Here is a 24,120-nt window from a genome sequence, read left to right on the forward strand (position 1 = left end):
GATGCCCAAACCTTAAATTTTCTTCTGATTAAGCCAATCTTTTGTTGATTTGGATGTATGCTTGCGGTCATTGTCATGCTGAAAGGTTACATTCCTCTTCATCTTCATCTTTCCGGCAGATGCCCAAAGATTTTGGGGCAACAGTGACATTGCAAAGAACTGATTGTCCCCACAAAACTGATGAAAAGACAAGATGAAAACTAGTCAAGTAGGCTGCCAAAAGTTCTACAGGTCTACAGCAACACTGAAGGAGCTGCAGGAATTTCCAGAAAGTGCAACCATGCTGGTTGTATACTACTTGGAACGACAAACTCCAATATTCTCCATAGGTTTGGAGTTTGAGGTAGGGTTGCAAGACGGACTAAAGAAAAAAACAAAACAAAAACAATCAAGCTCAGCTACAATTTGCAAAAACAAAGCTCCCCGGAAAAAAAAATCAAGTTTCCCAAAAACATGTGGGAAATTTTTGCCAAAAGATATGTTTTGGTGTTGCAACACCAAAAGAACACCATACCTATGGTAAAGCATGGCGGTGGCAGTATCATCCTGTCATTTCAAGCATTTTATATTATAAGACCCTAAAAAATTATAAAGAAATACCAATTAGTTCTGGAACCTCTCAGATGTAAACTATATTCAATTGTGCAGGTTAGAGGTCACATTAAAGGTGGGAAAAGTTTTGAAATGATCTATTATGGTCACATAAAACTGTTATTTTAACATTTTACACATACTATCTACTGCATATATGTAGCGACAAAATGCATTTATTATGCAAACATATGTAACTGAAACAAACTTTTGAAACACATTTCTTCATTTGTCCTTTTATTTTTATTTCAGTGAAAATTATCTCATGGTAACATTGCTAGTAGCACATTTATGTTAAATTCCAAATTGGGACTCTACACCAGGTTCATCAAATGCGATCCCTGCACTGGGAAACACATGGTGGTTTGTGTAAGAAGTACAACAAAACAATAAAACAGAATTTTTCTAGCCCTGAGTCTTGGTGCAGTCATGTGGTTTCCACCACTGTGAAAACTGTAACACTTTCTTCCTCTGGTCATCAAAATTTTCTTTAATCATCTTTCTCCAACGCCGAGGCTCCAAGTCCAGCATGCCTCCTACAACTTCCTGTAATAGAAGAAAGAGAGGTCACTCGTACTGAAATTTTACTGTATTGTAACCAGAAAAAAAAAAAAACGAAAGAAAAAAGCCCAAGGAGATGCATGACGTGTAAGAGTCTCAAAACACCCGCTGACCTTGCCAAAGTAATGAGGGAACTTCTGTTCGTTTTCAATGACATGAGCAAAGCCCCCCTGGAGTCCAAAGTCTACGGCAAAGTATGGCAGACTCCGAGGAACCTGGGAAGGCAATAAAATAAAAATGAAAATTACCATTTCAAAAGGAACACAGAGGAGCAGAAGAAGAAAGTTGAAAGAAAAGTTGCACAGAAAACAACACAAGGCAGAGGGCAGAACAAAAACAGAGAGAAATACTAAGTAACCAGATTAAGAATGAATTAACTGCACAGAGTAAAAATTAACCTACAGCTTGCCGAATGCTTTTCGAAGAGAGGTCGACAACCTTCTTGTTCATGGCCCATTCCTCATCACACTCCATGATAGCTTTCTAAGAGAACACAGATTGTTTTTTAAAAACCACAATAGAAAGGCTATTTAAACCCCAAAGCAACCAATACACTCAATTAGACTGATGAGAGATAGGAGGTCCACACACCTTAAAATAGATAGGTGCCATATCTCCCAGCTCTTTGGGTAGTGGGATACACTCTAACACCATGTGCTGTCTCCTGCGGGGATTCATGTGCGTTTCCATGAACACACAGTCCAGCTCCTGGGCCTCGAACATCCGCACCAAAGTACGTCGGAACAGCTGAGGGCAGTAAAGTGGCACAGAGGTGAGCTCAGTTACACTTTATAGCAGCAATTTGGCTCCAATGATTTCTGCCACTGTTCTATAAATGCAGATAAAAGTTGTCCCTGTAGCCTGGAGCAACAGTATTCCGAGCACTGATGGGCTAACCTGCATTTCTGCCCATATATCCTCATCCATGCCAGTGGCAGAGCAGTGATGCTGGAGTGGACAGATGAGACAGTGGCCCTCTGTCATCGACACTCCTGCGGGCAGGCTTAGGTACACCTAAGAACAAGATCACAACACACAGACACAGATGAAATTTAGCAAAGCATGCATAAATCTATGAGGTTTAAACCTTCTCGACATTCCAAAAGTAATCACAGCCCACCTTTATCATCTATATTTCCAATTATACCTTGATGGACAACTCGAACAATTGAGGATCCAAGTATGCCAGCACAGATTCCTTTTACTTGTCCCATAACAGCCTGCGTTAACCAGCGCTTACCTTGCTTCCTATCGCCACTATAAGGTGTTTCTGGAGCTCTTTGCTGCTGAAACAGTGCTGGCATTTCTCCATTGAGGCAGCCAGCCTCCTACTCTCCCCGATGGCTTTGTTCCTCATCCTCTCCTCCTCCCTCCCCTCACCCTCCCGCTGCGCTGCGCTCGACACAAACATGTCGTCCAGCGTGTAGTTGTCGCCGTCCGTCTTCCCCATCATCTAGATTAGAGGAGAGCGATAAAGAGACAGAGACGGAGACAGAAACGGTGAGGGGGGCGTCTCTATACATTTTCTCTCATGTCTGATGTTGTTTTTTGTGTATTTTGCGGTTTGAAATTCCTGTTTCAGACTTTCAAACAAAAAGAGAAAACATACATTTTTAAAAACAGTAAAGCGATTGAAACTGTCATTATTTATTTATTAAGTCATTGCTGTAGTGTCAACTAAATGCACGCAGGTGTCGACTCTCTGTGCATTAACAGTATTCGTCAGGACGCTGACTCTAGTGTTTCTACGTCTGAGTCTTGTCACCATGGTGATCCAGCAACAGGTTGGAATCTGTGTGTATTTGAGAGAGCGAGAGTCAAGCGTCGCTCAAGTGTGTGTGTGTACATGATACGCTGTGTAGGAGTGAGTGTGTGAGAGTGAAAATTGGATTAGTTTTAGTGTGGGTGGGAATGTGTGTGTGTGTGTGTGTGTGTGTGTGTGTGTGTGTGTGTGTGTGTGTGTGTGTAGGAGTGAGTGTGAGGGCATAGAAGTGTGCAAAAGCACATACCGCATTAAGCCAAGAGCAGACAATTTTATTTTACTGCACACATGCCATCACGAGCACTCTCACACAGACTAATTAAGCATTATACGATAGCAATAAATCAACCAAACCATGCTGTCAGTCCTCACTATCACCGCTGATGTTTTATTTACGGATGCACTCCTGATGCAATTTAAATTATACATCGTGAATACAGCACGCTGCTGTAGCCACAAGACACCGACATATCTGATGTTCGACCATAACGTTTCCAGAAAAATGTTAAAATGCACGGTGACGGTAAAGAAAACTACGTTGTGTGTTCTTGATAAAACAGCATTAGAGCCACACAAAGCTGCATTTCTTTTGTTTTTGGATACCCATGCACTGCAGTCACTGTTTACATTATGAAATATGTGATTGTTGAAAATAAATAAATAAACTAGCATGCCATTTTTTGTGTGGGAATGTTAATCAATTAAATTTTTTTCACATACAAGATAAAACAATTAGTCATTTGTTGCATCAATGAAGGACGTTCTGTTTTGGTGGCATTTGTGTGTGTGTGTCATTCTTTCTGTCTGTAAGCCCGATAGCATGAAAAGTTTTAACTGAACTGTGGAGGAGTGAATTCATGTTAACAATCCTTTAAAATCTGCCTTTCATCCATCAACGTCTTCAAGGTCAACTTAATGATTTATTGGTCAAAAATGGACAAAAAGCCTTAAAACTTATAAATATGAAGTGTGGTGTGTATTGTCAACAGTACAGAAAGTACCAAATAAAGATTTACAATGTTTCACATTTGACCTCTGACCTCTCCTTCAAGTTCAACAAATTGATCTGAAGCTCAAAGTGATAATAATGCTATACATTGCTATTTAAAACTGTGTTTTGTTCTGCCATTGTTTGTATTGACAACACATGATATATGCGGATGTTAAATATTAAATTACTTTGACTGTGACCTTATTTGACCTTGAAGAAGAGGTCAAACTTTCATAAAATATCTTTGATCTGTAAACTGTGCTTAAAATTCAGCTGTCTTTGTTTGTATTGGCAACACTCAGGAAATAATACGGGTACTAAAAATCACATTATAGTTTGCATCCAGACATCAGGCCACATTTGACCTCTTATTTCACTTTTAAATTTCACATCTGCTTTTCGTTTAAGCTGTGGTATTTTTACTGCACTACAAACATCCTAAATTATGCTTAAAAAGAATAAAGACAACAAAATGAATGTATACAAAATATAATACAATTCTCTTAAAAGTTGATGCTTCAAAAGAGGACAATAGGATGATCCAAACACAGCTATCTGATTTGGGCGAATTTGCGACTTGTTTAATTTTTATTTATTTCATTTTTTTTCCAATTAACAAAATCAGGAAAAACTATCTACCTCAAGACACCCGATCAAAGATATCAGGACCACAACAAAGGCCTCTCAAAGGTAAATTCAGGGTTATTTTGATGGCACTGTGGTGAGCAGCTGTTCAGTAGTTGGGGAGATATCGTGCTCTGGACCAAACAGTTGGCTGAACAGACACGCAGCCAGATGGGCCGCCTGAGATGACCATTTCAGCCGTACCATCTGCATACAAAAACCCACATTTACAAACAAGCACCTATGCTTTTTGGAAAATGTAACCAACACGTTTGAAGTCATACGACTGGCTTGGTGAGAATTGGAGGGATAAGAGAGGAAGACGGAGAAGAGTTAAATAAAACTGAGAAAAACACGGACAAGCGGATAAAAGGCTTAGACGGATAATTATAGATAAAGCAGAAAAGATAAGAAGGAAGGGCCGAAGAGGGAAGCAGAGTGTGATATCAAGAGAGAATAGAGAGTTTGTCTTTCTCTTTGTAAATCATCAATCTATAGCTGTGATTAGCAGTATTTATAGAAGTCCTGCCATGGTAACTGTAGATGTATTTTTAGTGTCACTCTTTGTAGGTGCAGAACGTGTCTGTGCGTGTGAGATTTTAGACACACATATGTGTAGTGAATATATAAGTGAGGCTGAGTGACTGAGACAGCAAGAGAACGTAAACGAGTAAGAAAGGCAGAGACGAGGAAAAATGTGGACAGAGCTTAAGTGTGTGGTTTTTTTTTTAATTTCCATAGCAACTCCTCCATCCTTTTGTTTATTAACGCTTTGCTCTCTCTCTCTCACACACACACACATACACACACTCTATGACTTCTGCACAGGTTCTTATCATTTTCCAACCTGCACCAAGAGAAGAAGCAAACAGCTAAAAAAACATGAGAAGGAGGAAAGAGGAAAATGTGTCTTGGCTCATGATAAAGTGCGGGCTGCAAAGCTGCTGATAGACTGACACACGCACCGCAACCTGTCAGAACTCATCTTCTGCTGTGTGTCTATTTCAACCACACAGTGGCTGAGAGAGTCTCACAGAGACAGCTAGTAGTGGAGAGAAACCAATAATGACATCGAACCAAACACTGATGTGACGGTGCAAATTTTAAATGCTGCCGTTTTCCTCAGAGAAGTGTGACAGAAAAAAAGGGGGGTAATCTTTCCCATTAACATGCATACATAGTTAGTTTTGCCATATTTTGTGTCCACTATCTTCAAGTTTGTGTGTTGCTGATCTTACCTGCTGCCAGGGGTATAAGCAGACCAAAATCAATATGCCCTGCATTTGTCAAGGTTCATTGATTGCTTACATTTTTTCAGTGTATGAACCCAGTCTGAAATGGGAGAAGAACAAAACCCATCCCTGACAGCATGTATGAACTCAAAGAACTCAGACTCAAAGAAGCAGCTTTCGACTACTCCCTTTATTTCCAAAGGGAGTAGCCAGAGCAGTCGGACTGGCACAGATTTTACAGCAGATTCACCTCCTGATGCAAACCTGCCATTTATCCAGGTTTGAGACCAGCTTCTGGCAGCACACCGCCTTGTGACCCCCGATGGGTTTGTATCTGCTCCTTAACTTAACTCGAACCAGAGATCTTTTCCATGTATCCACTACAATGTGACTCAAGACCAGCCCCCAAGATTGAAACCGGCTTTTGTTTGTTTGGATCCACTATGTCCTTAATTAATATAAAAACCGACTTTTGCCTCCTTTATTTCTGTTTCCTAGATAAAATATAAAATAATATAGTGGCAGGGATACCGCACACTGCTTAGCTGTTGTTTCAGGACTGTGGACAGGAGCCCTGTTTGTTCGCAAACATGAGGAAATTTAAATTAAAAACAAAACAAAGAAAAGGTGTAAAAGATGCGCCTCATTGGTCCTGCAGGGATAAAACTTGGTTGAGGTTTTCATTAATTTTTTTAATCAACTAATTTTTTGCTGTCCTGAGTAACAAAGCAAATACAATGTCGAGAAGACACTGACATGAATATTACGCACTGCAGAACAAAGCTCCAATGTGAAAGTTTCCAGTCTTTTGGAGATGCAGTGGCTGCATATTACCAGGTGTGCGCCCTGATCAGTTGATACTACAATCAGCTGATTTGAGTTTGTAGAAAATGGTGGAAATATACAAGTTCTGAGGAGTGGGGAAATGGACATTACCTTTATTTTTAATTGCGTAGAAGGACAAGAGTGAAACGGTAAAGCGCAATCTGCATCCAGGACAGGAAAAAATTGCATTATACTGCTAACACAACATACGGTCTTTGAAAGCATCTGCACAAACAACATGCTAACACAAAGTTAACAAGGTATCCAGAGCAATGTTAAGCCTGAGTGCATGCCAACCCCATCCTCACAGCCTGAACCTGATCAGGCTTTTAGCACTGTAGCCTCCATTTTTCCCTACAAATGGTTCTACAGTACAACAGCAGTAGCGATTGCTTCGAAGTCTCTTTGGGCTGATTTTTAGCTTTTCTCTGTGTTAGTCGGCTTGTGTTCAAACCTAAACACTAAAAAAAAAAGAGATTATACGATTTATATTGTAAATAAATAAGCATTTCAGAAGTTAAATAAAGATATTGCACAATTATGGTGAAATGTCTTCTTACCTTGGCAGCCATACGAGAGTAAAGGGCATTCTGATCCTGTGCAGAGCTCATCTTCTCCCTTCTCACCATCTCCTTTAGACCGACATTGTCATCATCTTGGAAGTAACGGACACGCTCACCGTCAACATGCGTCTCGATCTGAAACGAGACAGAAAGACAGTAGTATGAAAAAGAAGCAAAGAGAGACAAGATTTTTTTGAAATCACTGGAAATTGGGTGTGATGTTTAAAATAAGCACTCCCAGAAGATTAAAGTCTATTCAAAACATCTGAAATCATATATTTGACAGGAGGTGCGAGACAGTGGACAGGAAAAAAAGAATCAGGAAGAATAAAGGAGACTAGACTGCTCTATAAATTTATAATGACCATAAACTGAGGGCTTTGTTTCTTGTATACAAGTTTCTTTCACACACGATGAATATCACAAAAAAAAGAAGTCAAATAGCTGGATACAAGCCTCTTATTAGCTCCCCATCTCTCAACACCTCTGTTGCATCAATGCCCAGGACCCTCTCAGTCTTTTTTTTTTTCCTTCCCCCCAAGCGTTGGCAAGCTGATACAACAAATAGATTATTTATCTAATTTCTTGCATTACATAATTTTTCTTTCCTTACCGGTTTCTTCTTTCGCCGTCCTCCGTGCTGTTCCTGAGGTCCAGATGGGGCATTGACAGGCCAGGCCCGACCTGACTCATCTGTTCTGAACAGCAGGATTTCCCGGTCTTCACTGGTCCCATCTGAGGCCTGAAACAAATCAAGTGGGTAATTTTAAGGTCTATTTAATTCTGTAAATACACAAAATTATATCTGTGCAGGCGCTCAACCTTTAACCATTCAACAACCACAAACTGTAACAAGAAAGGTAATTTTAAAAACAAGTTTTGATGATATTTTAAAAAAGAAAACTATTTGAAATGTACTAGCAAGGTGACGTTTTCAGTCTCATCACTCAGATCACTGCAGAGGAGGAGGATGGATCTAATGTTTGTGGATCTGTCAGATTTCACAGGCTGTCGAGACAGAGGAAGCAGCTGAGTTTCAACTAATAATCTGGGCTCCTTCAGAATAAAAATACATCCTACTTGCAGTGAAATTTTAAATGGCTTGAAAGGGCTGGACTTGAGCTTTCATATCATTCTGAATAAAACACAGGACTAACATCTCCATATTTTACGTATACTCTCCTAATCTTTACTTTGGTGAGAGTTATCAGTTTGATTCGATCAATACAGAAGGAAAGACGTGTGTAACTGCAGTTTAATTAAAGTTTTAAAGTTTTGACAGGCAGACGGGAAAGAAGAACAAAGAAGATGAGAGGACGCCACATGAAAATGAAAACTGGGTGGTCAGGGTGGGGATACATGGCGATATTGTATCATTTTATCAACAGAGGCACACAAAATACAGATACTTTATTAAATACATTAAAATACTCTGGGACTACTATGAACAACAGGGCTGGCCTCATGCACGCAAATCCTGCAGTAATGTTAGATGAGCAAACTTACATCTCAACAAAAAAAACATCCAACACTGGGCGCACCAAGCTTGACAAAGCTACTTCCTATTTCAGAGCATCCAATGCCTCAGTCACGTGGGTCAAAATAAGACAGCATCTTCTTTGCATCTACCGATTGCAACATGTGGTGACAAAAGCTTCTTTTCAACTAGCACCTGCTCAGCTTGGCTCTACTCGGTTTTTAGGATTTTCCGATCAGAAACAGATTGTTAGCTTGAACCCATTCGATCACGTATCACAGCGATCGCAGACCGACTGTCTCGAAGCAACATTTATGGCAGGTTTCAGTCACAGTGTTGGTATACTTGACGATTTCATTTCAAGAGTAGGATAACTTTATCTTATTGAATTAAAAGATATGACAAAGTTTAACTTTAAGGAGATAATTTCCAGTTGAAAAATGTGATAAATCACAATATCTGTTATTGCAAAACTCAGCATCTCACAAAATGTCAAAAATTGCAATAATCTTATGTGAGCAGTGAAGTATTGTGTAATATTCTACTGTGGTGTGCCTGGTGATTCCCATCTCTATGGGTGAGAAGACAAAAATCTAAATAATAGAAGAGAATATTTCCTCCACGTTAGTCACTATAGTACGGCCTTAAGTCTCCACACATTGCAAAAAAAAAAAACACTAAATACAAGCCAGACATTCAACAAGAGTCAAAACACTGAACACTGAAAAGAAGCCAACTGCCTTCTATAACAACACAAACTGGAAGGATCTCAAATGAGTGCAAATCAAAACCACTTCATCTTTACAGTGCTGAAGTACCTCTCGGCTGATAAGTGCACTAAAACCTAAGAATTATTACATTTTCCCTGAACCCTTACCAGGTATTTCATTCTAGTCCTTTCATTTGGACAGGGAAGCCTTTCTTGGGGATAAATCTGGCCTAACCTACAAATAATGATCTACAGATTATAGGAATAATCACACTGTTTTTCATGTCTTTATAAAGTTGTTGAGCGTCTGCTCATCTAAGAAATATGCAACCATTTGTCTGGGTATCCAGCTGCGTGTGAAGCCAGAAAAGACATTAGTAAGACAGTAAGTAGAGAAGAAGCAGTGCCCTGACGTTAGAGGACTGAATTGTCTGCGCTATGGACACAGACATGGTAGCACATGCATCCGGCCCCTTTCACTTGGCCCCACTGGTGTTCTCTTATTTCAAACATATACACATACATACATCATGCACACTTATCCTGACCTCTGATAGGAGAGTGCGTCAGCACACTACAAGACATTTGTGTCTCATTAGGAATCTGGTGAAGCGGCTGAACAGGAGCAGTTTCCAGACAGCGCGACGTAAGAGCTGAACAGAAACACGACTTCAAACAAATAAATTATTTTTACAAGCAGTCCCCCATGACAGCAGAGTTCACTTACATCTGAAGGTGTGTGTGTGTGTGTGTGTTATATACACAGGACACGTTTAGTCCTGTATATATCAGCCCTTTCACCCTTTCAGATACAGGATGTGTAACAGTGCTGGCCTTATCACTTTTGCTAAAATGCTGTTATTCTATCATTTAGAAACAGGTCACTGCTACATTGTTGTTCTTCATGCTTTCATTTAGATATACTAACAAGTGAGAAAGCCACGGTGAGTGTGCAACATTGGGTGCTGGATATAAATATGTGAGAATGCTGCTAAAAACAGACATCCGGCTCAAAACTTCTCTAAGGAAGTCATTCTGAGCCTCCTTTGCATCTTTCCACAGCTGCATGGCTCATTCCTGTCTGCATAGTCTTACAGATTTCAAAACAAAATTTCTGGATGTGTTTTTTTTTAGGGGGGTGGGGTGGGGAGGTGGGGGTTCCTCCATTCCCTTGGAGGTCATAATCTTATACATATCTATGCATTAATAGATGTGGATTAGTCTTATGTCACACTAAAAGTGATACGTAAATGTTTTTAGGTCTGACCCACTAAGGCTGCTGTCGTAACACAAAAATTGAGTGACTCGGATGTGAAGCTGACATGGTCAGACTTCTGTGATCTGGAAGGTGTCTTTAGGGACAGTTTCTAAAGCTGGGAATAAAGAAACGTACAAAAACACGTTTTCCTTTTTGTGAAAAATAAAAATGTTTTGTTCTCCGTCTTGTTCGACCATCTTTGTGTCATTTAGGAATGCTACACGGCTTTTCGCACGAAAAGCAAACCGCATTGAGAACAACCCTGTAACCAACCGCACAGCTTCATGGTCATCTTGTGTTATTGAGAGGTGTTTTTAATATTCTGTCTCCCTTTTCAATAACTAGTTAGATAAAGTTAGATGGTGACTTTGTAAAGTATCTACAGACCTGGTTTGATTTGGCTGCTTCTTGTAGCTTCTTCCTGGCAGCATGTTTCTCTTTGGCTTTATGAGCTGCTTCCAGTTGTGATTTCAGCTTCTCAATGACGGCCTAAATCACACACAGACACACACACAAAAACAGAAATTTAGTTATAACACAAAGAACACAATGTTCATATATAACATAAGTTTAAAGCTTTAGAGAAAACTTTCCCAAGACAGGAGACCTTGACCAATCAAAGATCCTTTCAGACCTGATCAGGTGAGTATAAACAAGAGAAGGAAGTCCCCACAGTTTAGTAAGATTTCCTAATAAAGTGGGAGGTGAGTGTAGTGCACTGATACCTTCATTAAAGCCAAGTGTGTGACTGTGAACTGCACTTATGGAACACAGGTGTGCAAACATAGACATAGTTTGATTGCTTTATCATGTAGGGAGGTGATTATAGCCAGGATGGTAACACTGTAACAGGCAGCTCTGACACGCACCAGAAGAAATCCCATAGCACTCTTATGGCGTTTTCGCGACGCAAATCTGCTTCCGAATTTTCGCGGGACCCGCAATCGCGCGTCATCGCGCCTTTCCATTGACTTTACATGTAAACCTGACGCTCTATTCGCGTCCATCGCGTTCGGTGTGAACACACCGTTAGAATCGACACAGGAAAACAGACAGAGGAAGGCTCGAGTGCGCGGATCAATGAATGCTATAAATTAACAGATCCCCTGATGTGCTGTTAAATCCATCCAAAGATGAGAGTTGAAGCATATGTGCCGAGGAAAGGCAAATCAATATCAACTCTCCCACAAAGCCGAACAACTTAACTCTGGATTTCACAACAAATATGAACTTTAGAGGTTTTTTCACATCAACAAATTCTGACTTATTCATGTAGTCATATCCATGTGTGTTTATATGCTATTGATCATCTGAGACTATTGTACTATACAAGCGATTAATCAAACTGAATACTGAATTGCCACAATACCAGAGGATTTTTCAACTCTGTGTCAAAACGGGAGGTTGCATTAAACCGGACAATGTTCCGTTATGAATGATGTTTGTAGCATACAGTCAGTTCTAAAGGCGTTTCTGTATCCATCAATCCATCTGCTGCCACTAATCCAGGTCCAGGTGTTGGGGCAGCAGTCTAAGAAGTCTCTAAGCTCTAACAGACATCGTTCTCCAGCTGTTCTAGGAAGACATTCCCAGGCCAGCCGTGAGTCACGTTCTCCCCAGTGCTTCCCCTTGTTCTGCCCCAGGGCCTCTCCCAGGTGGACTGAAACACCTCACCCAGGTGGTGTCCACCTCAACTGGGTCCTTTTGGTGTGAAGGAGTAACAGGTCTAGTCTTGGGCCCTCCTGAATGTAGTGCAGTTCAACATATTTTGCTGCTTTGGAGGAAATTAATGCCCGAGTTAAAACAGGTTGACAGAAGGTCAGCAGTAATAAATAACTGCCTCACCGTATTGCCCATGATCTCTGCCTTTATTAGCTTGGACCCTAGTTTGTTCAGCTCCTCCTCTGACAACAGTGGAACCTCTTCCTCCTCCTCCTCTTCTTCTTCCTCGCCTTCGCTCTCAGCCCTAGGTAAACACACAGAGGAGAGACTGAAGGGTGCACTAAAACAAAGAGGTGAAAAGGAAAATTTAAAACATGTCACCGATTTACTATATGTCAAATTCATAACTCTAAATAGAAACCTGCAAAATTAAATTGTCCATTAAGTTTAAAAAATAAAAATTCACTTGAACGGTGTTCCTCTTTTCCTTTAGACTTTTCCGTACTCCACCTTCCAAACGGCCGCTTTCAAAGACACAATGATGCCACCCTGATAAGAGGCTTTATCTTCTAATTGGAAATGTATTTGTGAAGGTTTTAATTTTAACCATATAGTTGTTTGCTTCTGCGTTTATGTGCTATGAATCATTTGAGTCTTTGAGCCCTCCAGAGATCATTACATCCTTGCCTTGAAGGATTAGCTCTGCAGCCTGGGAAGCGTCGTTCTAGGCTATTACACTTCTCACAGCATCATTTCATGCTGCTGCCACACTGTAGACTCATTTCATGCTGCAGGGGTTCTGAGTGCCGTTTTACCCAAACAACTCAGCTTAATGAGGCAAAACAGAACAACTGTGAAGCCTTTACATAGCACTGATACTCCAACATCTGGCCTACAACAAAGGACCATGTTGGACTTGAAGTTACTGCAGTTATTTTTAAATTCTTCATAATGTTTGTCTCACAAATTGCAAAATAAATTAAACATTTCGGTGTTAGAAACGCAAGGTTATGCTGAAAACCCTGTTCTAAAAAGGTTTTGTCTGAGATTAGTATGTATGTATGTATAATACAGAGGCGAATAAGAGAGACGGAAATTCTTTTTTTTTTTTTTTTTTAAAAAGAAGACTTGCAGGGGGCATGGTGGAATTAGCTAAACTGCATCAGTCTGACTACTGGGAAACGCTGTGTGAAGGAGCTCATAACAAATGCTTTCACAAAGTGACTGATGTCCGACACCAGAAACATGGAGCAAACAGCATTGTGGCAGAAACTCCGCTGCAGGGGCCATTTACAGTTTTAGATACAGCAAAAAAACAAACAAACAAAAAACAGCATAGATAAAAGACAACTGGCTAAGCTTAGAGCTTAGTCTGTCTGTTCATATGCAACAGTGGTTAAGATATTATTAGGTAAGCTAGCATGTAGGAGAGAAAAATATGAGAATGTTTATAAATTGCACCTATTGCAGCTTTATGCAGTTTAACATCATAGAAAGTTTTGGTTTTTATGCATTAAAATAATTTTTAAAAAACTTTAAACCTTGGTGGTGCAGCAGGTTGAGGAACAGTTACAGTCTTCTCAGCATCTCTCTTGTGTTCCTGTTGTGGTTTATCAGAGGTGTCAGATTCACAGGCAGGACTGCTGCTCTTCTTCCAGGCTGGAGCTCTGCTGGAGTCTTCATCATCAGAGCTGGGTTTCAGGAACCCTTTGGATGGTCGTGCAGGAGGAGGAAGACGCTGAGGAGCTGGAGAGGAACGAACTAAAGATTAGGGACGTGCACAAATAGTTGACAAGATGACTAATCGTCTCTTCTGTCACTAGTCGGTACCAAACGTACCAGTCGCAGACTAATTGCAATCATTGTAACTGATGCCCAATGATGGTAAATAGTAGTGTCCTAAATGTTATGTAGCCATGTGCCGCCAGATGAAGCATCGTTGCTGAGAAACTTCATAAATTTGTTAACCTTGGGCTGACATTTTTATTGACATTATTATTGTTAATTTTTAAAGGCAAAAGAATGAGATCACAGACACAAGTGTGGAAAATGAGCTTTCGTCGAAGGGTGGATGGACTTTAGCATAGGAGGAGGAGTTCACTCGTTCAGGAGGGGGTTTAGAGTGGAGCTGCTGCTTATCCACATTGAAAGAAGCAACGTTAAGGTGTTTTGGTGTTTTCTCACACAGGATTAAAAATAAGACGGCCACCTCCTTTTGACTAAGGAGAAAATAAAAGGAAAAAAAAACAACCGAAAAACAAAAATTGATTACCCAGTGATTGCATCGTCAAGTGACCGATCGCAAGCAGTTATAATGGCCAAGTAGTCACTCAGAGGCAGCACCCTCAGCCTCTGGCGATCACTTTTGATTGTATAGGTTGCCTGGTGGGAGGAAACCTGCCTCCGAAAAAAATCGCGGTCCGACTCAGACTGACTGCAATCACTCTCAGCAAAGGTCTGCAGATCTGCAATACGTCTCTTTGCAAGAGCTGTACCAATGTACCTGCACATGTGATGTGACAATAAAAGTGATTTGATTTGATTTGAAGAGGTGACTTGACTCAAATGGGTGCCAACTGTATGACTCTGGTTATAATCCCATATTTATATGGGATTTATATTCCATATTTATACACCATATATGCCATTTTGTGGTTAAATGTGATTCTACAGCAACTACATCAGAATTTGTGGAGGAATTTCTGAATTTCTAATTCAAATCTATGAGGTTCTGGCTGGACTCTGCATGTGAATTTCTGTTTGTAGATGCCAACAGATTAGCATTTTTTTCCACCGTCTACCTTGTAAACTGACAGCAGACTGTCTTATCACAGTTTTAACGCCATCTCGATGCACTCAAGTTGCTTTGTAAACATCAGCTGACTGCGAGTGGTCGCAGACATGTTCACCGTCTTCAAAGCAAAGTGAATAAGATCACAAATTAATAGTGCATGGTCACAATTCTTATGGCCATGTCATGATCTCCAATTGCTGTTTTTCCTATAATGACTGTAGCATTATGTAGCAAATGTTCCCTAAATGGGATTAATATATTGATGCTTCTTTGTACATATAAGAAAAGGTCTCGACGCAAACTCACTTTCACCACTGTCATCATCTTCTGAGGGTTTGAGGAAGCGGCCTTGCAATGATCCAAGCGTGAGGGAGCGTTGATTCCAGCTTTGCCCAGAAGATGATGCTGCTGCATCAGTCCTACCTTTTTCTCTTTCTCCATCCCTACACCTATCCCCATCTTTCTCTCTGCTTGCATCTCTGCCTCGTCCTCTATCCCTGTCCCTCTCTCCTTCTCTGTCTCTATTCCTGTTCCTTTCTCTATCCTTTTCATTTTCTCTATACCTGTCTCCATCTCGACCTCGCTCCTCCTCTCTTCCTCTATACCCTCGCCTTCCACCGTGGTATCTTTCTCGGCTTTCCGATGACGATTCTTTGTCCTTTTCATTTTTTCTCCACCGATCTCTGTCTTCCCCGTCCTCATCCTTTCTCTTCCACCTCTCCCTGTACTCCTCTTCTCCTTTCCTCCACCCGCCTCTGCTTGTGCCATCTCCTTCTCTTCTCTTCTGGTCGTACATAGCTTCTTCAGCCTCATCAAGTCTCTGCTGAAATTCTTCCATTGACTATAAAAAGACAGAAATACAAAACACCACAAGGCAAATGTTCTCAGTTCAGATCTTCAGATCACATACCTGAACTTTACTCTGGACCTAAGGCACATAAAACAAAAAGTGGCAGGAAACAATAGAGTGAATGCATAATGTATCTGGTGTATAATTTCCAGCAGGCTACTCTGATGTGTAAAAATTTTGTTGGCCTCAGATGCAGGTGACTCTGAAGGTATTTTTACTGCAGTTCAACATGAATCAGGCAAAAAAAAGCAGCAGCTTTCTGGCTGCCTGACTAAGCTGAAAGTCAGCTGCGTTACTATAAGAAACAAGAGCTGCGCTGCTGACAAAGTTTTGACAAAGGAAACAGAAGTCATGCACACAGAAAAACACACACGCTCTATTCACACAATGTTCTGACAGTGAATTTTTTCTGCGCTGATAAATAGATGCACAAACGCTGAAACTGCTGAAAGTGACACAACAAAGGACACCAGGCACTGTGTGTGTGTGTGTGTGTGTGTGTGTGTGTGTGTGTGTGTGTGTGTGTGATGTCAAACAGCAAAGACACAGATTAATAATAGAACAAGGTGTCCAAGGTGTCTCTTTCCTCCCACAGTAGTGAGGGAATATGTGTGCATAAATCCTCGTCTTCTAAGTGCATTTGCTTTGACAGTTAAGCCTTTCTTACTAAGATAAACGTGAACGTCAGTCGATGTTTTTATGTCCAAATCTCAATTGTTATGCAGCGTCATCATCCGTTACGTGCACATGTATGTGTGCGAATGTGTCAGAGCAGCAAAAGTTAATTCTCACTCCGTATCTCTCAGCCACCACATCACTGAGGCTGCGCTGTTCCCTCTCTGCCTGCTCCTTCATCCTCTGGTAGCTTTTCCTCAGCCAGCTCAGACCACCATCATTCACTACTGGGCCTGCAGGCATACACAGGGAAAACACAGTTAGGTTTTTGAATAACACATTTATTTTAATAAACATATTTTTTTTACATTTTGCCTCTGTATGCCAGAGGCAAAATTAAATCAAACAACCAAGGCTGTGATTTAAGTGCAGGCTCTCTGCTTTAATTCAAAGGGTTTTACAAAATTTTTACAAATCGGTTTTGGAACTGCAGTCATTTTTATACACAGTCCCCACATTTTCAAAGGCTCAGAATCATTAGGACAAATAACTGACAGCAGTTTCATGGCGAGGCTTCTACCCTCTTTGTTTCATGGCAAATTACACAGATGAAAGATTTGGAGCTGATGCAAAATGCTACAAAAACGACACAAACAAGCAGCAGCTGAAGGTGACTGCAGTAAAGGACAGGCGGAGCATCTCAAGGGTGGAAACACACGTTTGGTGAAGCCTACGGGGTCTAGATTTCACATGGTCACTGGGTGCAAAGGATTTTCCTTCAAAAATAATCCTGATATTTAAAAGTAAGCTAGTCTGTCCAATTCATTTTAAGCAGTTCAATCATATCTTGATTGTGAATTTTAACATCACTGTGGTGGGGTACAGATGCAAAACTACAAAAAAGGAAACAGGAAAAACTGTAAAATATAAATTTCATTTAAAAGTTACAAATGTATGCACACCTTCACATTTTCTTAAGATGGGCCGATTTGGAGTATTTGCTGGGCTGATTCTAGCCCCCAGGCCTTATGTTTGACAACCCTGTAACAGACATTAACTAGCATTATCTACATTAAACTCTACAGTAGATCCAGGTGGCCTTTCACTAGTGGACTTTTTGCACACACCATCATAGAAACAAAAGAAAACAAAACCAAAAACAAACACCTAATCCCAGGTACAAAGAAAAAAAATCCACAAAAAGCGAGTGAACAAAATAAGAAAGCCAGGCTGAGGCAAAAAGAAGAAGAGTAATAGAGACGAACCCAAGGTCAGGATTAGGGAGGTGGGAAAAAACTAGATAAACACATTTCTCAAATCTATGGGAAGTTAATGTTCCTTCCAACTTCCCAGAGCAATACGACATGACGAATGCACCGACCAAAGCCAAATGTCTCTCTGGTCAAGGTCAGCAATGAGCATTTTATTTCTTTGTGTTTGGGAGCACGCCACTGCTTAAATATCTGCTTCAAAGCTGAAGAGAGGAGAGCAAAAAGCTAAAACTCTGTCGTCCTTAAAGCACGCTGTACAAATATAAGACTACAGTCTTTTTTCTGTCTATCTCTTTTAAAAAAGTGTGGAGAAATGAGGTGAACAACATTCCTCAACCACACTAAATTTGAATTAAACATGAATACTCCATGTATTTGTTTTTGTTTCATCCTATTTTGCTTTGCTTTCAATTCAAGTTTACAAGAGGCTATGCGAGCTCTCAAGGGGAGCTTCACTTATGGTATAGAGATCACAGACACGTGCGTACATATCTGAATTTGCTTGTCAGCTTAACGCAGCTCTCTCACTTTCTTTTCCCAAATCCCCGACTCAGAAGCCTTGCTTTTCTCTTCCTCTCCTGTCACACGGCCAATTTTGTTTTCTGTCTACAAACATGCTTTTTATTATTTTCTTTTTATCTTATTTTACCTTCTTCTGCACATTCAGAACACCAGCAAAGTCTCTGGCATATTAAAAAACAAAAACAAACACATAAAAAACCCTCCCAAAAAACAATGCAAACTTACAGAAACTCCCTTGAGTAGGACTGTGGCTCAAAGAAATCAGTCTTTTTCAATGTGGGCAGGTTCAGGGTGAAATATAAATGTGGGGTTGAGAGGGTCACTATTTGTAATAGTAGGAATGTTCCTCTGAGGCCTCAGATTGTAAGAGTATCCAAATAAAATATCCATCAATTAAAAGGCATGCAGGAAGGGAAGATGTTAAAGCCCCCGCATAGTATTTTACAAATCATTTAGTACGTTTATTTACAATACTCGAAAACAGTATGTACAAGATCTTTCCTAAATCAAGATAGTTGCTTCAAAGGATGAGAATTAAATATGGAACTCAACTTCCAAGCCAACATGAACAAAGGTCCTTAAAGTACATAAAAAGAGAAGCTGAGAAAACACAGGAAAAAAAGTGTGATATAACCTCAAAGACAACACTACTAAGTAGGCCCAGTTTTAAAATCAATGTACATTTAAGGGACTTATTTTAAAGCCAACATTTCAAATACCAATTTGAGCGAATGGGCAGTATAGTAAACCACGGATTTGTCAAATGTCTCATTTACTTGAGCTGAAGCCCAGCAGAAGGGAGAAGGATGGAAGAGAAAACATGACAATCAAGGTCACATGAGCAAGAGAAGACAGAAAACGGGACAAACAGGTGGAACATCTGAGTAGCACACTATTTTCAGTGTTAGGTTACTCTAAATTATGTACAGAGTATAAGCTGCTCTGCACTTCAATCTAAACCAATATAACTAATGGATATTCATGTTCGCTGATGATAAAGTGAAACAAACAAATACAATTAAGAATCAAATTATATTCTGAGGAGATGAGACAAAAATCCTCAAAGAATAGTTTACATTTCGCAATCATAAAACTGGAAAACTCAATAGAGTCTAGTATGTTACCTTTTCTTGCTGCAGAATCAGTCATCTCCTCTGGGGGCAGTCCAGTTCCTCCATCTTTCCAGTATGGGTTTAGCTCTAATTTGTGCAAACCAGCCTAAGAATTATAAACACACACAAAAGGACATCTTATATTCATTTAAATAATCCAACAGGAGCACAAAAACAGTAAGCGGTGACAAACGAACGTCTCACTCACACTGTTTGGGTGAGAGGTTCGACCCAAGCTGCAGAGAAACAATTTGGACATAAACGATCTCTTTAATTTTCTTAACAGCAGTTCATCAAAGCTACTTCTTACTTGACTGGCATCCTGTTAGGAATCCAAGGACGTGCTGTGCTGAGCAGTTCTCATAATTCACTGTAGGTTTTCTGTTACACCCTTAAAACAATTAATGTGATATGTACATTAAACTGTAGCTATGCCACGCACCACCAACAGTTAATGCTCAACCTGTGAGAGACTCTGCAGTGAATATTTTGCAGTTATAAAGAAAGCTACACTCATCACACGACCCAGCTCCCAGTAGTTATGACAAAGCAAGCAAATACTAGAAGGTTCGTTTTAATTTGATGATTCAGAAACTGCATGGTATGCTGAAAAGATTATTATGATGCGATGCATTTGGGTAGTGTCACTCTGCAGCCAGAAACTAAGTGGGGGAAAAAAAACAACACACACAAACCTGTTCAATGGCCTGAGCCTTGGCTCTCTCTTCCTCTTTCTGACGTTCTTTCTCAGCCCTTCTATCAGCAGTGGATGTAGTCTTCATTGCCAGGAAGTCAAAAGTCATCCATTCGTCTCTCTGCGGCGTGAGAAAGACAGTGGAGAGTTAAACGAGGAAAATACACAACTTAACACATAACACGTTTCCTCTCATATACAGCAAACAAAGAAGTGAAAAACTCCAAAAACATTTTCAAATTTGCTACTTTACGGAAGTAATTAATGAGTATGAGTACAGTTTAAAAGCAAACAAAGCTTGTGTGCACATGTAAATGCTTTCATATCTCTATAGACAGCATCGCCTCTTATAATGAAAAATGAAAAAGGAAAGGTCATTATCATTCAGGAAACCTGATTCTACAATTAAAAATACCTTGAAAAATTACTTTCTGAGTCTAATAATTATTTAGTAAAGAAAGACTTGTTGAGGAAGTGACCTGGACATTCTGTGTTGGGCTGACGTCGCTCTCTGAAGGTTTGGACTCACTGGGAACTTGCCAGGCTTTAGTCTGTGTCTGAGGCTGAAGCTCAACCCACTCATCTTCAGAGTCCTGACACAGAGTCAGAGGAAATAAAAGGAAAAGAGAATAAGAGAGGAAATGATAACAAAGAAGGGAAGCAATAAAAAAAAAAAAATCAATCAAAGAGTGACAAGAGCTGCAGTCCTCTCAATCAATAGCATTGCCACTTGACAGGGATGTCACTTTATAACAAAATAAACATGCTTTGATCATTCAGAAATGTCACAATATGAAATCTTCAACTACAAAGCTCAACGATTGCTCATTTATCAGATATCAGCTTGAAATCGGAGATAAATCTTCAGGATTTAACTTGAGGCCACGCTTAAAGGAATCCTGCAGTAAATGACTCTGTAATCTACCTGTGAGCTGTCACTTGAGCCATCTCCTGTTTCTGCCGCCTTCTTCTCTTTCTTGGCCTTCTTCTTCTTCTCTTTCTTCTTTTTTGATTTCTTCTCTTTCTTTTTTTTGCTCTTGACAGAACCCTCCTGCAGCAGATGCAGAGGGAATGATTATTTTCTCTTAACTTCACCTTAAGTTTGTTAGATAACCATAATTTGTCAAAAATGTCCACAGAATCATTTCTTAATCATAAAAGATATGCACATGTGCTTTTCCCCAGGTTAAAGTTCTCCAATAAAGAACAAACACAGGAATGTGTCTCCAACAGTGATCGACATCCATTTCCAAAATGAAATGAATAAAGAACTAAATAAATACACTATGAAATAATAAATCGTCTAATTAATTAACCAAAATTGAAAATAGATAAATAATTGTATAAAATGTGTCATTAATTACACCTTCAATAGAAAATTAATTATTTATCAAATGCATAATTAATCAAATGTACTGATTAATTGTATTTAAAAACATATTTACCTATTTAATTATTTCATGACGTAAACTGCTCCAACACAGAAAAGTGCACACAAATCAATTACACAAACCTACTGTAAAACTTAAGAAATGATTATACTGCAAAGATTTCCCCAGTGTACCAGCAGCCATTACTTCAAGGAAATAATAAAAGTTTTATTTTGTTGTAATATAAGTATTAAATTAAGTATTAAATGTATTAAAAGTATTAAATCTGTAATATAAGTCTTAAAAATACATATTTTTACGAGGCCAGTCATATTTGAGCAAACGCAGTAAGGATGGTTCATGCAACTATCTAAAGGCACTGTCTGCACGAGTATAAATGTTCCATCTTACGTCTTCTATCTGCTGCAGCCTCTCGTTGACCTCAGGGAGCATCCAAGTGTCCTCCCCTCTCTGCCTTTTCAGCTCCTTCCTCCTCTGTTCCTTGTCATACTGCTGCTTGGCCTGGATGACAAAATGGAAATAAACACTTCAAAAGTTTTACTAGCATTTGCATTGTGACATATATTTATTAGACACTTTGTTAGGTACACCAGGGGGTTGGGAAGCGCATCTGTAACCGGAAGGTCCCCGGTTCGATCCCTGGGCTCTCTGTCCTGGTCGTTGTGTCCTTGGGCAAGACACTTTACCCTAACGCCTACTGGTGTTGGCCAGAGGGGCCGATGGTGCGATATGGCAGCCTCGCTTCTGTCAGTCTGCCCCAGGGCAGCTGTGGCTACAACCGTAGCTTGCCTCCACCAGTGTGAGAATGTGAGAGTGAATGAATGGTGGTATTGTAAAGCGCTTTGGGTGCCTTGAAAAGCGCTATGTAAATGCAATCCATTATTATTATTATTGGAAGAGTAAGTCAAATAACCACACGTTACAACCAAGGTATGCAAAAGAGCATTTCTGAAGCCACAACACATTGAACCTTGAGGCTACAGTGGCAGAAGAGCACACTGGGTGTCACTCTAACTAAAAACAAGAAACTGAGGCTGCAGTTCACAAGCTCACCAAAATTGGACATCAGAAGTTTGTAAACCGTCTCCTAATCTGCTGAGTCTTGATTCTTGCCATAACAGAAGAGAATATGGTAAGAATTTGGTGGAAACAACATGGGAGCATAGATCCATCCTGCCTTGTATCACCAGTTCAGGCAGCTGGTGGTTGTGTAATTGTGTGGGGAATATTTTCTTGGCATACTTTGGGCTCCTTCATAACAAATTAGCAATGTTTAAATGCCACAGTTTAACTGCATATCACTGCACATCAATGAGTTCACTGTACTCCGATGCCCTCCTCAGCCACCAGATCTCAATTCATGTGTGTTGCTATCACGTCAATAAGGACCAAAATCTGAGCAAAGTTTCCAAGACCTTGTTGAATCTTAATTACAAAAAATTAGGACAGATCTAAAGACAGAAGGGGATCTAACCCGGTATTAACCACCTATATCTAAAAAAAAAAAAAATGTATGGTGAGTATAATACCAGTTCAGGAAGATGCAGAGCTAGCCTGATGCGGTGGCCAGAAACCGAAAAGCTGACATTAAAAATTATTAGAATTTGACAGCTCAATATCGAAAAGGCAGTCCCCAAACTGTTTGTTTTGCTTATTACACAGGAGATGAGGGCTGAGGTTGTCAAATATTTAAACATTAAACGGCCTTTCAGTTTATGTTTACATATGTGACATTGATTAATCATTTCTATTCCACTTTAAACTCAGTATAATAAATCAGGTGGCACTCTTTGCTTTAGCCACCTCAATTACGTGTGAGCAAAGCAGATAGTGTGGCTCATCTACTGGAGGCATCATCAGGTGCACTCTGTGGGAGTACCTCCATCTGCTAACAGTGTAAACAAAGCTGCACGGCAAAAAGATAACGCCCAATCGACAAACTGTGTATATATGTGATTATAACAACGAGGCCGTCCTAATCTTTAAAACGGGCAGCGCGAGTAGCTGACACTGTGGCATATATCATCTGTTAAACACATGTCTGCTATCTGCCTCATTCAGTGTTTGCCTTCTCTCTACGAGCCTGACAGGATCTGCCTGTTCAGATACACAAATGTCATCGGGTTATTGTGAAGATACACAAGTCCTGTTAGCTTTCCAACAGAGAAATGGGGACCAAAAACGACACAAAGGTGCCGGTTTATATAACAAGTACGGATAATTCCCTGAAAAGACGCTGCTGTGTCACAAAACACTCACACTAAGAGTTAACATGACTGTGGGTGTTAGCCTACTTAGCTTGCTAGCTTTCCTTTGAATAAAACGCGTATGATTTAAACCAAAAATGATGGCAAATAAACAAATTGAGATTTAAACAGAGAGATACGGTTTCGGAAGCTGACATTTCGTACCTTCTCTAGCGCCTCTTGTCGTGCATGTCGTTTCTTTTCTTTTCTTTCATCGATGCTACTTGTACTCTCAAAACTGAGTCCGTACTCCGCCATAACAACGCCGTCAATGTTTTTGTAAAGTGTCGTAAAGCGTTGAGGTTTACGACTACTGTCGTTTTGTGGTTGTTGTAGTTCAAAAAGACGGCAGTAATTTTGTCGTCCAATG

General features: G+C 40.0%; 1 protein-coding gene across 1 annotated transcript; it reads right to left on the reverse strand.

Moving 5' to 3' along the window:
• Window positions 1–828: 828 nt before the first annotated feature.
• cwf19l2 (CWF19 like cell cycle control factor 2) lies at window positions 829–24,008 on the reverse strand. Its single transcript, XM_085370545.1, has 19 exons — window positions 23,916–24,008; window positions 21,895–22,005; window positions 21,039–21,164; window positions 20,593–20,706; window positions 20,115–20,234; window positions 19,432–19,525; window positions 16,692–16,807; window positions 15,356–15,890; window positions 13,797–14,001; window positions 12,439–12,559; window positions 10,981–11,082; window positions 7,763–7,891; window positions 7,147–7,284; window positions 2,393–2,605; window positions 2,050–2,166; window positions 1,744–1,899; window positions 1,555–1,635; window positions 1,266–1,367; window positions 829–1,137 (listed from the first exon to the last, which is right to left on the reverse strand). Exons 1-19 carry the CDS (start codon window positions 24,006–24,008, stop codon window positions 997–999), a joined length of 2,814 nt encoding a protein of 937 aa, XP_085226671.1. The 3' UTR covers window positions 829–996.
• Between the last annotated feature and the right edge of the window lie 112 nt (window positions 24,009–24,120).

This window comes from Diplotaxodon limnothrissa, linkage group LG14 (assembly GCF_057381915.1).
Source record: "Diplotaxodon limnothrissa isolate DT_005_m linkage group LG14, D_limnothrissa_male_GT1.1, whole genome shotgun sequence".
Lineage (NCBI taxonomy): Eukaryota > Metazoa > Chordata > Actinopteri > Cichliformes > Cichlidae > Diplotaxodon > Diplotaxodon limnothrissa.